The sequence below is a fragment of the Pinus tabuliformis genome, chromosome J (assembly GCF_031772625.1).
Source record: "Pinus tabuliformis cultivar Carrire ecotype Pingquan chromosome J, CPIR1, whole genome shotgun sequence".
In the NCBI taxonomy this organism is placed as follows: Eukaryota; Viridiplantae; Streptophyta; class Pinopsida; order Pinales; family Pinaceae; genus Pinus; species Pinus tabuliformis.
The window spans coordinates 1,038,509,337-1,038,522,214 of NC_142295.1; the positions used below are offsets into that span (position 1 = coordinate 1,038,509,337).

The 12,878-nt window shown below is 33.5% G+C and overlaps 1 protein-coding gene across 1 annotated transcript; it reads left to right on the forward strand.

Moving 5' to 3' along the window:
- Positions 1 to 504: 504 nt before the first annotated feature.
- Positions 505 to 939, forward strand: LOC149230445 (histone H2A-like). Its single transcript, XM_089381320.1, has 2 exons — positions 505 to 606; positions 643 to 939. Exons 1-2 carry the CDS (start codon positions 505 to 507, stop codon positions 937 to 939), a joined length of 399 nt encoding a protein of 132 aa, XP_089237446.1.
- The last annotated feature ends 11,939 nt before the right edge of the window (positions 940 to 12,878 follow it).

Sequence of the window (12,878 nt, forward strand, 5' to 3'; positions counted from 1 at the left end):
TTGTTGGCTTTAGCTCGCCATCAAATGTGGGAGGTTTGGCCTTCTTTAATTCTTTTGGTACAATAAAAGGAAAACTTTGTGGAAAAGTATAAAGCACTTCTCAGTGTTTATTCAAACTAATAGTAAAACCCAAAGAAATATATTTAGCTGGTAAGTTATCTGGTGATTTTTAATTGGTAAAGTGTTTTAACTACAAAATTTTACTCAATATTTCAGTGTTTTAGTAAGAATAAGAATACCGATAAGTCGACTACTGTATATCAATTTCAAACACCAAAATTTTTGAAATTAAAATCGCTTTTATATTGCTTATGTCTTCTTACACTACAAAATTTTAAAAATTGAAATTGCTTTTATATTGCTTATATTTTCTTACACTACAAATAGTATACATAACGTTTAAATATCTTTCCATTTTCAATAGTGTCATTGGCTTTTTGGCAGAAGCAATTGGTGGTCGCCATTTATGAGTACAATCAGCGGTAAAGGAGCAGTATTCAGAAAATGGAGACTTCAGGGAAGAGCAGCGCAAAGGGAGGGAGGAATGGAGCAGGCTCAACGAAGAAGCGAGTAACCAAAACAGTGAAGGCGGGATTGACCTTTCCAGTGGGGAGGATTGCCAGATATCTCAAGAAAGTGTAGTATGCCAAGCGGGTTGGAGGCGGGGCGGCCGTCTACCTTGCCGTTGTCTTGGAATATCTCACCGCCGAAGTGTTGGAGTTTGCCGGAAAAGCTGCCCGTCGTTTCAAGAAGACCAGAATTACCCCTCGCCACATTACGCTGGCCGTCCGATTCGATGAGGATTTGGATAAACTTTTCGAGAATGTGACCATCGCTAGCGGTGGAGTGATTCAACGCATTAATTACGCTCTCTTCTCCCAGAAGTACATCGAGAAAGTGAAGAATGGGAAAGTGAAGTATGCTTATGCGCCAAATTGATTTTTTTTATAACATCACTTTTTCTTCCTCTTGGGGCATTTTGCTTTCTAATAAAGCCCACTTGGAACTTATTACTAAATACTCTATAGATATATATATACTATGTCTTAAATCAATTCTGTTCGTAGTGTGCCCTCTTCAAATCCCTTTCGAAAGGTATGGAAAATTAAGCCCAAGAGTTTAGGGTTCCAAGTTTGCTGAACTTTCGAGGATTTATATGTCTTAAATCAATTCTGTTCGTAGTGTGCCCTGTTCAAATATTGTTTTATGTATAAATCCCTTTCGAAAGGTATGGAAATTAAGCCCCAGAGTTTAGGGTTCCAAGTTTGCTGAACTTTCGAGGATTTATAGGTTTACAATAACTCATTTTGTTGTTATATCTTACAGTACTATTTACTACGTTTATTATTGTTTCAAGTCCTTTATTTCATGCTTGAATTATTTAATTCATTATTGTTCGTAGGTTTTGTGTATTCCATATGCTAGTTCTTTTCATTTTTTATTCTAGGCTTTTATTGTTTAATCTATGTTTAAATGTTATTTTTCAAGGTTTTCTGATCTTTCATTTCAAGTTTATATGGTTTAATTCATGCTTAGATATTTGGACTAAAACATTTGACAATGTTTAAATTAATGTTGAATTATTTTTCTGTAAGCCTAATAGTTAGAACTTTGAAGTTGTTTGTTTTTGGTAATCTATTATATGTTAATAGTTTGTTTTTCATTGTATTTAAGAGTATATTGTTATTTAGCATTGAATGGTTTTTCCTTAGGCCTAATAGTTAGAATCTTGAAGTTGTTTGGTTTATATGTTAATAGTTTCTTTTTCATTGTATTTAAGAGAATATTGTTACTGTTAATTGATCATTGGCCTTTTACATGGAGGACCAATAAGGGTTTTTGTTGTTGTAAAATGTGTATGATTAATCTACTATGACCAAAGTGATAATTTTTTAACTCTCATCTTAATGTGGTGCTTTATCTAATTAGTTGATTCTTAAAAGTCTTATGAAATCTTGAGATGATTAGGAATCTCCCCTTCAATGCTACTTCTTGCTTCAACCTAAATGTGGGTGGATTAGTTGGTAACTCCATTGAAGAATTTTTCATTGCATATATGCCCATTGGTTCCAACTCTAAAGAAATTCATCATTGGCTTGAAATTTATAATCTACACTACTATAGGAGTCACCTCTTAATATAGTAGATTCCCCATTTCTACTGAAATTACTTAGTTATCTTCTTAGGAGGGGATAATAGTAATTATAACTCTTTAGAATAGTGATGCTTCAATAGGGAGTGAAAGAGGAGACATTTTTATGATCTTATGCAAGAGCCTTAAAGAAGAAAACAAATGTCAAATAGATTTTGTGACTAATGCTTGAATGAGTAAGGAAGAGTCCTTTAGTGCCTAATCCCCATAATTTTGTGTTGGTAAATGGATGTCCACTTAGTAGGATGCTAGTTTTTTCCTTCTAAACCATAGAAATCTATTGGAAATTTAGGTGAACTTATTTATAATAAATTTAGGGATGATTGTAAATGAGCTATAATATGTGTATTCCCTTTATGACATTCTTTATTAAAATATCTATGAGCATTAAGTTTGTAGTCATCATTATTTTAGGCTTTGAGTGAAGTCCCACAATATACGATATCTACATGGTAAAATTTGGAGAAAAATAGAAATCCCAAAAAATCAAATTATCTCATAAAAGAACTAGAATTGGAAGTTGGAAAAGGCTCAAGGAAAATAATGGATAATTTTTACCACAAAACCCAAATTTATCATAAAAAGAAAGGGCAATTTAATATATGAGTCATTAGCATCCCAATGTTCTTAAAACACTTACAAAACACACAATTTATTCATAATTAGGTTTTGTAGATACGAGCCATTAATGGAGCCCAACACACATAAATGTTTAGTAAAATCACAATTCAGTCATATAACTAGGTTTTGTAGAATAAAAACTCATGGGATATCTACATGGTAAAATCAGGAGAAAAATAGAAATCCGAAACCATGAAGTTCATATTTAAGAAAAAAGGGACTCAATGGACTCATAAGGAAAATAATGGGCAAATATTGTTCTTCCCAAATTTTAGGTGGAAGACATGCATCCTCACAGCTACAAGTCTTTGGGTTGTATATGTACTGAGTGGTTCTCTTTGTTGGATATGAAAATTGCCCAATGTTTGTGGTGGAGGTCCAATACTATACACATAATTATGATTTTTAGTTTTTAAGCTTTAGTTGCAAAAAATACCTTTAAATAGAATGCATTAGAGAAGAATACCATTGGACTACAATAGAGAATAATACCATTGGAAAAACTTAGGTTGTCAAATTTGCAACCCAAAATTTCCAATGGTATATGTACTATTTTATCACAATTTTATTTTATTTTTTTAAATGTAATTTAACCAAGTCAATTGTTTAGATAACATAAGGGTGGTAGGAAGGGGAAAGGTTTTGTACAACCCTGAAGTAAAATTGAATACAAGGCATGCTTGGGGATTGAGTTCAATGACCAACCTTGATGAAAATTTGAATAGAAGGTATGCTTAGGGATTGGGCTCTATTATCAAAAATCAGGTTGAATTGCATGGTATGTTGCTCCAAGAATCCTTTGAGTATCTAATATAACCATCTTTGGAGACTCACTTCTGGTTATTCAACATCTCCACAAAAACACCTAGCTAAAAGAAAATCATTTACCAAATTTAATAATAAAAAAAATTAAAATGTTGCTTGAAGAATTATCCTTTAAATCTTTTCTTCTATATTTTAAAGAAACAAAATAGTGAGGTTAATAAGTGTGCTAATCAAACTTCTCAGCTCAAAGTTAAGAAATTAGAAACTTATAGCACCCAAGGTTTGTTTAATTTACCATAACCTCAAACTCAATCATATGGCTATAAAGCATACTAAGATCCACACCCACAAAATTTCTCCAGTTTAGAGGCAAAATATTCCAGTGTCAATGTTAATTATGGGGAATCAATCACCACACGTGGCAGGGAGACTGCACTTGATTATGGCATTGCATTATTACCTTCACCATTACGCTAACGCTAATCACACCTTATTAAATTGTAATTCCACCGTTCGAAAGTCGCAAAACAAAGCTCAATTTCTTCTTGAAAGCACGATGGATGTCCATGGCATATGAATTATGAACAAGTTGATGCCATTAAATCTCCCTACAGGTGGTTCATTAGGCTGCGTCATTTCAAGATGGCCCCTCCCCTATGCAGACACAGTAACTCATCATTTTCAAGCATGCACAACATTGGCTGTGGATTTAGGCATGTCTTGCAGTCTTTATGCCTACCTACTTGGGTACAGACTTGGGCTACAAAACCCATTTTCATCCTGTCCATTGCAGGTGGAACGATAAGCGACATTTCTGAATTGAAGCGGGAGGCTCATTTGTGTGTGGTGGGAGGCAAAGCTCTTGCTAAATTCATCCCGATTCCAAAACTGGAATATCACTTTGTCAACTTGGATATTGTTGCATAGTTGAACTGAAGATTGATTCTATGAAAGTTGATTTATTGGTTCTCAATTTGAAGATAAAAGATTATATGATGTCCATTGTCCAAGTGCAAGAGGATATATTGATTAACATACTTTGTTTTTAGTCCAAATATAAGTTCTATGTTTGTAATCACTTTTTTAACTATTTATAGAAAGATTCTTTTCTGATTGGTAAAAAAAAAGTGTAAGAGGAAAACTAGTCCTCGAAGCAAAACTTGCCAGACAAAATGTGAATTAGAAGTTCTATGTATTCAACTCTTGAATCTCCTTGACCAAAAAAGTGTAAGAGGAAAACTAGTCCTCGAAGCAAAGCTTGCAAGACAAAATGATGAATTAGAAGTTCTGTGTAGTCAACTCTTGAATCTCCTTCGACAAATCAACCTTTTGCACACACTTTTTTGAGAATGAAGACTCAGCTAGAACCCATGATGAGCATAAAATATATTTATCTTTTCAAAAAAAAGGAAAATAAAACATGTTTACGTAATATAATATAACATTACAACATTTCTCTCATTTTACCCATTCTCTCTCGTCTCTCTCATTCTTTGCCAGGGAGATCTCTAAGGTACTTAATAACACCTTAAATATATCTTTTTCTTGATTTGTTCCTTACCCAAATATATTTCCTTCACAAATAATCATTTACTTTAACTGAAAAACTATATTATTTGAAACCTTCATAAAAGTTGTGAGAATTTAAAGCTAAAATTGGTTAATAGCTTGCCTTCTTGAGGGAGGGATTAAATGGAAACAAGTGATACACTTGGCAATGTTCTTAGTGCCAAACATAACAATCTCAAAAAAGAGTTAATAGCTTCAACGTTTTTAATATAATTAATATCAATAGTTAGAATATCATCAACAATTAAAATATGTGAGATAATAAAATTGTTGTTATTCTTAATCCCTTTAATATTCCATAAAGCCCCTTCATTTTTTTAGAAGTTTGCTAATACTATCTAGAACTAAAAGGAAAGGAAGAGTAAGGATGTTAAATAAGGAAAGGAAGAGTAAGGGTGTTAAATTTTAACACATGATACATGCTTTCTTAATAGTTGATTGAACTTTAGTGTACAAGTATAAATTTAAGTTGACAATGCAAATTAAACATCATGTTTGGTGGTCATAGGGTGTAGATTGAGTGGTTGAGAGTTCTCTCTTCTTTACTTTCTGATGTGTTTGTGTGAGTTTATTGTTGAGACATTGATTTAACCTTGAGTCAAGAATAATTTAATTTACTGTGGGCATCATCCTTGGACTAATAAGTGTTTGATGTATTTATTTGAGAAGTGCATTATGTGAGAAAAGAGAAAAAAATGCATAAAATATCAAAATAATGAAATGATTAGGTTTCATCTATATGAATTTGTAATTTGAAAAGTAGGATAAGAATGATTTCCAACAACAATCATGTAAATTCTTGCTTTATAAAAAGGTATGACAGCAAGTCGACATTATTCTCAATCTTAACACAGTTGAAAGATGAATCACATCGATAACTTTATGTGTAGTAACTTCCAATAATAGGTGCGCCCCTACTCATTTTGAATTCTTGGAATTGAATGTGCACTCCCAAAGAAGTGTGCCCCACCATTGCCCAATAGTGAGAGGATGAATGGAGAACAACTTATTGTAATCAAGAAGTTTAAAAAACCCTCTTTATAAGGTAGGTATTCTCCAATAATTATCATTCTCTCAAGAAATAACATTCGATATCAATGTATTTAGAGTGATCATGAAATAGTTAGATCAATCCTCAATGTATTTAGAGTGATCATGAAATAGTTAGATCCATCCTCAATCAATGGTTGACCATGTCAAGATATGAAGACACTAGACTCTCCAAAAGAGCTCACCCTCATCTTGATGTAGGAATAAAAACACATATCGTCAAGTGAGGGTGCACCATGAAAAATATGAACAATAATCGAGACATGATTTTATAGGTCCACATAGATAGTGCTCTTCAAGCATGCGTGCATGTAAAAGTGATATATGACCCTCAAGCTTCTAGTCCATGCAAGATGCATTGAAGGAGACATATGTCCTCTTAACATGCCACATGTAAACTCCATAATAACCTCTAGATAAAATATTTTATGTGCTAAGTCAAAGACATGAGTGTGCTCGCCAATCGAGGTCAAATAATGCTAAGTGTAGCTGAAATATCCATGCAATAATGAAGAGAGGGTGTTTAGGAGGGGTGTGCCCAAGAATATTGTGTCATGTAATTACCTCAACCATTCATCAAATATGAAATATTCTATATGGATTGTGCCCTTGGAAGAAGTGCCAAAGTGGTCAACTAACTTCCCAAACAATTTGCAGAAGAGAAGGGTGCCCTAAAGAAGTGTGCTAATAAGGGGGGTGTTCTCCAATAATTTTTGTATTGTGAAACTAAGTTATCTTCCCTAATGATAACCCCACCATGATAACAACATATTGATAGGATAAAAGCTCAACCTAGCATTGAATCTAGGATTCATCATTGAAGGACTATTACATGATTAGTATTATAAATAATAAAAAGAGGCTTGATCACCAAAGATGTCTATAATAACCCCCTTCTCTAACTCAAAATTTAGAAATAATACATCATTCAATACACTTAACCCCTAGAAAATATTTAACAACATTTTACAACGTTGACCTGACCTCAAATGTCCCATTATGGAAATGGGGTCTAAATTTTTCAATCTTTTTCGAGCATATCATAACTTAAATTGGATAACATTGTTTCTTTCATCTCATCAAGACCTTTGCAACAATATAATTTTTTCTCCAATTTGACTCCTCCATCAAAATATGTGGTTCATTAAAGTCTTGGTCAATCAAATTGCACCACGTCATCGGGCCTGCCATTCAGTGCCTACGTGATTGTTCACATCATAGGCCACATGGAAGTTGTTGACATGTTCTTATCTTGGGTCACATGTATCCTCTATTGATTCACTCATATGACATAGCCTTGTAAACAAATCAACACTCGTACATAGACATAGGGAGGTTAAGCAAGTGTGGGCCCCTGCCTAGCCACCTCTTCTCAAGAATAAAAGCTCGGGAGAAGCCACTAGGCATGACCTTGTCAGGGTTACATGGAAACATACAACTTGTGACAAGATTAGACTCCCTCTTGACTTTTAAGCAAAAACATTCATGCTATGTCGTGTTTCACCCCACCAAATAGGCCCCATGTGCTAGGTCACCTGGGAATTAAATCCCATGAGTTCTACTATGCCCTCCATTCAATATACCCAGGGTCTAGGGTGATGTCACTAGTCTTCAATGTTGGGGTGATGTTATCCTTCGTCATGCCCTCCACGTTAGGAGCTATGTAATGTGGGTTCCACTATACCCGATGTCGTTCAAATCACATAAATCAATATATGTACACATTAGACTCTCCAAAAGAGCTCACCCTCCTCTCGGCAGAGGAACAAAAATATGACTTACTAATTGAGGGTGCACCAATAAAAATAGGCACAATAATCAAGACATGATGTTATAGGTCCTCATAGATAGTGTTATCCAAGATGCATGCATGTAAAGTGATGTATGGCCCTCAAGCTTCTAGTCCATGCAAGATGCATTGAAGTGGACATATGTCCTCTTAACATGCCACATGCAAACTCCATAACAACCTCCAAATAAAATGTTTTATGTGCTAAGTCAAATATGCGAGGGTGGTCACCAATAGAGGTCAAATAATGCTAAGTGTAGTTGAAATATCCATGCAATAATTAAGAGAGATCACTTACAAGATGTGTGCCCTAGAATATTGTGCCATGTAATTGCCTCAACCAATCATCAAATATAAAATATCTTTCATATGAATTGTGCCCTTGGAAGAAGTGCCAAAATGGTCAACTAACTTCCCAAACCATTTGCAGAAGAGAAGGGTGCCCTCAAGAAGTGTGCTAATAATGGGGGTGAGCTCAAATAATTGTTGTATCATGTAACTAATTTATTCTTTCTAGTGATAACCCCACCATGATAACAACATATTGATAGGATAAAAGCTCAACCTGGGACTAGGATGCATCACCAAAAGACTATTACATGATTAATACCTTATCAAATATTAAAAACAGGTTTGATCAGCAAAGATGTATATAGTACCCCACCCACCCCTTCTCTAAATCACAAGTTAGAAATAATACACCATTCAATATACTTGGCCCCTAGCCAATATCTAAAAACATTTTACAATGTTAAGTCATATCACATAGGGAAATCCCATCAAGGAAAAGTTATATTTTGTTTGAATTAGCTCACAAAATATGGTTGTTCTACTCTTATATTTATTGAATATTGTTTTTTAGTTCTAGTTGTAGGTTATATTTCTTTGTTTCTGCACACGATCTTCAGTAGTTCTTCGTACGATCATGCATTTTCTTGGGCGTTACAGAGCTGTAGTTCTTAGGGAGGGGAACATGCATGTATATATCTATGGAATAAAAGGAAAACTTTGTGGGAATTTAAGTATAAAGCACTTCTCAGTGTTTATTCAAACTAATAGTAAAACCCAAAGAAATATATTTAGCTCGTAAGTTATCTGGTGATTTTTAATTGGTAAAGTGCTTTAGTTATAAAATTCTACTCAATAGTTTAGTGATTTTTAGTAAAAATACAGGTGGGATTATTGTAAATCGATTCCAAACCTGGAAACTCTGGAGTTGATGATGAGATTTACTTTTATATTGCTTTTCTCCTCTACACTAGGAGTGTATAAGAGTTGTATGAATGGCACTTCCAAAAATTTAAATAATAACACAAAATTCTACCAAATATCTTTCCATTCTCATGAGTGTCGGTGGCTTTGTGGCAGAAGCAATTCACGGTCGCCATTTGCGGGTACAATCAGCGGAAGAGGAGCAATATTCAGAAAATGGAGACTTCAAGAAAGAGCGATGGAAAGGGAGGGAAGAATGGAGCAGGCTCAAGGAAGAAGCGAGTAACCAAAACAATGAAGGCCGGATTGACCTTTCCAGTGGGGAGGATTTCCAAATATCTCAAGAAAGTGCGGTATGCCAAGCGGGTTGGAGCCGGAAAAGCTGCCTGTCGTCGCAAGAAGACCAGAATTATCCCTCGCTAGCGGTGGAGTGATTGAACGCATTAATTACGCTCTCTTCTCCAAGAAGTACATCGAGAAAGTGAAGAATGGGAAAGTGAAGTATGCTTATGCGCCAAATTGATGTTTTTTTATAGCATCACTTTTTCTTCCTCTGGGGGCATTTTGCTTTCTAATAAAGCCCACTTGGAACTTATTACTGAATACTATATATATATATATATATATATATATATATATATATATATATATATATATATATATATATATATATATGTCTTAAATCAATTCTGTTCGTAGTGTGCCCTGTTCAAATGTTGTTTTATGTATAAATCCCTTTCGAAAGGTATGGCAAATTAAGCCCCAGAGTTTAGGGTTCCAAGTTTACTGAACTTTCGAGGATTTATAGGTTTACAATAATTCATTTTGTTGTTATATGTTACATTACTATTTACTACGTTTATTATTGTTCCAAGTCCTTTATTTCATGCTTGAATTATTTAATCCATTATTGTCCGTAGGTTTTATGTATTCAATATGCTGCTTCTTAAGTTTTTTTTTTTTTGTGCTTTTTCTTTCTTTATTTTTTACTCCACGCTTTTATTGTTTAATCTATGTTTAAATGTTATTTTTTTAAGTTTTTTGATCTTTCATTTCAAGTCTATATGGTTTAATTCATGCTTAGATATTTGGACTAATATAATTGACAATGTTTAAATTAATGTTGAATTGTTTTTCTGTAAGCCTAATAGTTAGAACTTTGAAGTTGTTTGTTTTTGGTAATCTATTATATGTTAATAGTTCTTTTTTCATTGTAATCAAGAGTATATTGTTATTTAGCATTGAATGGTTTTTCCTTGTATTTAAGAGCATATTGTTACAGTTAATTGATCCTTGGCCTTTTACATGGAGGACCAATAAGGGTTTTTGTTGTTGTTGTTGTAAAATGTGTATGATTAATCTACTATGACCAAACTGATAATTTTTTAACTCTCATCTTAATGTGGTGCTTTATCTAATTAGTTGATTCTTAAAAGTCTTATGAAACCTTGAGATGATTAGGAATCTCCACTTCAATGCTACTTCTTGCTTCAACCTAAATTTGGGTGGATTAGTTCGTAACTTCATTGAAGGATTTGTCATTGTATATATGCCCATTGGTTCCAACTCTAAAGAAATTAATCATTGGCTTGGAATTTATAATCTACACTACTATAGGAGTCACCTCTTAATATAGTAGATTCCCCATTTCTACTGAAATTACTTAGTTATCTTCTTAGGAGGGGATAATAGTAATTATAAATCTTTATAATAGTGATGCTTGAATAGGGAGTGAAAGAGGAGACATTTTTATGATCTTATGCTAGAGCCTTAAAGAAGAAAACAAATGTCAAATAGATTTTGTGACCATAGGGATGCTAGCTTTTTCCTTCTAGACCATAGAAATCTATTGGAAATTTAGGTGAACTTATTTATAATAAATTTAGGGATGATTGTAAATGAGCTATAATATGTCTATTCCCTTTATGACATTCTTTATTAAAATATCTATGAGCATTAATTTTGTAGTCATCATTATTTTAGGCTTTGAGTGAAGCCCTGCAATATATGATATCTACATGGTAAAATTTGGAGAAAAATAGAAATCCCAAAAAATCAAATTATCTCATAAAAGAACTAGAATTGGAAGTTGGAAAAGGCTCAAGTAAAATAATGGATAATTTTTACCACAAAACCCAAATTTATCATAAAAAGAAAGGGCAATTTAATATATGAGTCATTAACATCCCAATGTTCTTAAAACACTTACAAAACCCACAATTTATTCATAATTAGGTTTTGTAGATACTAGCCATTAGTGGAGCCCAACATACATAAGTATTTAGTAAAATCACAATTCAGTCATATAACTAGGTTTTGTAGAATAAAAAATCATGGGATATCTACATGGTAAAATCAGGAGAAAAATAGAAATCCTAAGCCATGAAGTTCAAATTTAAGCAAAAAGGGACTCAATGGACTCATAAGGAAAATAATGGGCAAATATTGTTCCTCGCAAATTTTAGGTGGAAGACATGCATCCTCATAGCTACAAGTCTTTGGGTTGTATATGTACTGAGTGGTTCTCTTTGTTGGATATGAAAATTGCCCAAGGTTTGTGGTGGAGGTGCAATACTATACACATAATTATGATTTTTAGTTTTTAAGCTTTAGTTGCAAAAAATACCTTTAAATAGACTGCACTAGAGAAGAATACCATTGGACTACAATAGAGAATAATACCATTGGAAAAACTTGGGTTGTCAAATTTGCAACCCAAAATTTCCAATGGTATACGTACTATTTTATCACAATTTTATTTTAATTATTTATTTTATTTTATTTTTTAAAATGCAATTTAACCAAGTCAATTGTTTAGATAACATAAGGGTGGTAGGAAGGGGAAACGTTTTGTACAACCCTGAAGGAAAATTGAATACAAGGTTATGCTTGGGGATTGAGTTCAATGACCAACCCTGATGAAAATTTGAATAGAAGGTATGCTTAGGGATTGGGGTCTATTATCAAAAATCAGGTTGAATTGCATGGCATGTTGCTCCCAAGAATCCTTTGAGTATCTAATATAACCATCTTTGGAGACTCAGTTCTGGTTATTCAACATCTCCACAAAAACACCTAGCTAAAAGAAAATCATTTACCAAATTTAATAATAAAAAAAAAAAAAAAAAAATGTTGCTTGAAGAATTATCCTTTACAGCTTTTCTTCTATATTTTAAAGAAACAAAATAGTGAGGTTAATAAGTGTGCTAATCAAACTTCTCAGCTGAAAGTTAAGCAATTAGAAACCAATAGCACCCTAGGTTGGTTTAATTTACGATAACCTCAAACTCAATCATATGGCTATAAAGCATACTAAGATCCACAACCACAAAATTTCTCCAGCTTAGAGGCAAAATATTCCAGTGGCAATGTTAATTATGGGGAATCAATCACTACAGGTGGCAGGGAGACTGCACCTGATTATGGCATTGCAATATTACCTTCACCATTACGCTAACGCTAATCACACCTTATTAAATTGTAATTCCACCGTTCGAAAGTCGCAAAACAAAGCTCAATTTCTTCTTGAAAGCATGATGGATGTCCATGGAATACAAATTATGAACAAGTTGATGCCATCAAATCTCCCTACAGGTGGTTCATCAGGCTGTGTCATTTCAAGATGGCCCCTCCCTTATGCAAACACAATAACTCATAATTTTCAAGCATGCACAACATTGGTTGTGAATTTAGGCATGTCTTGTAGCCTTTATGCCTACC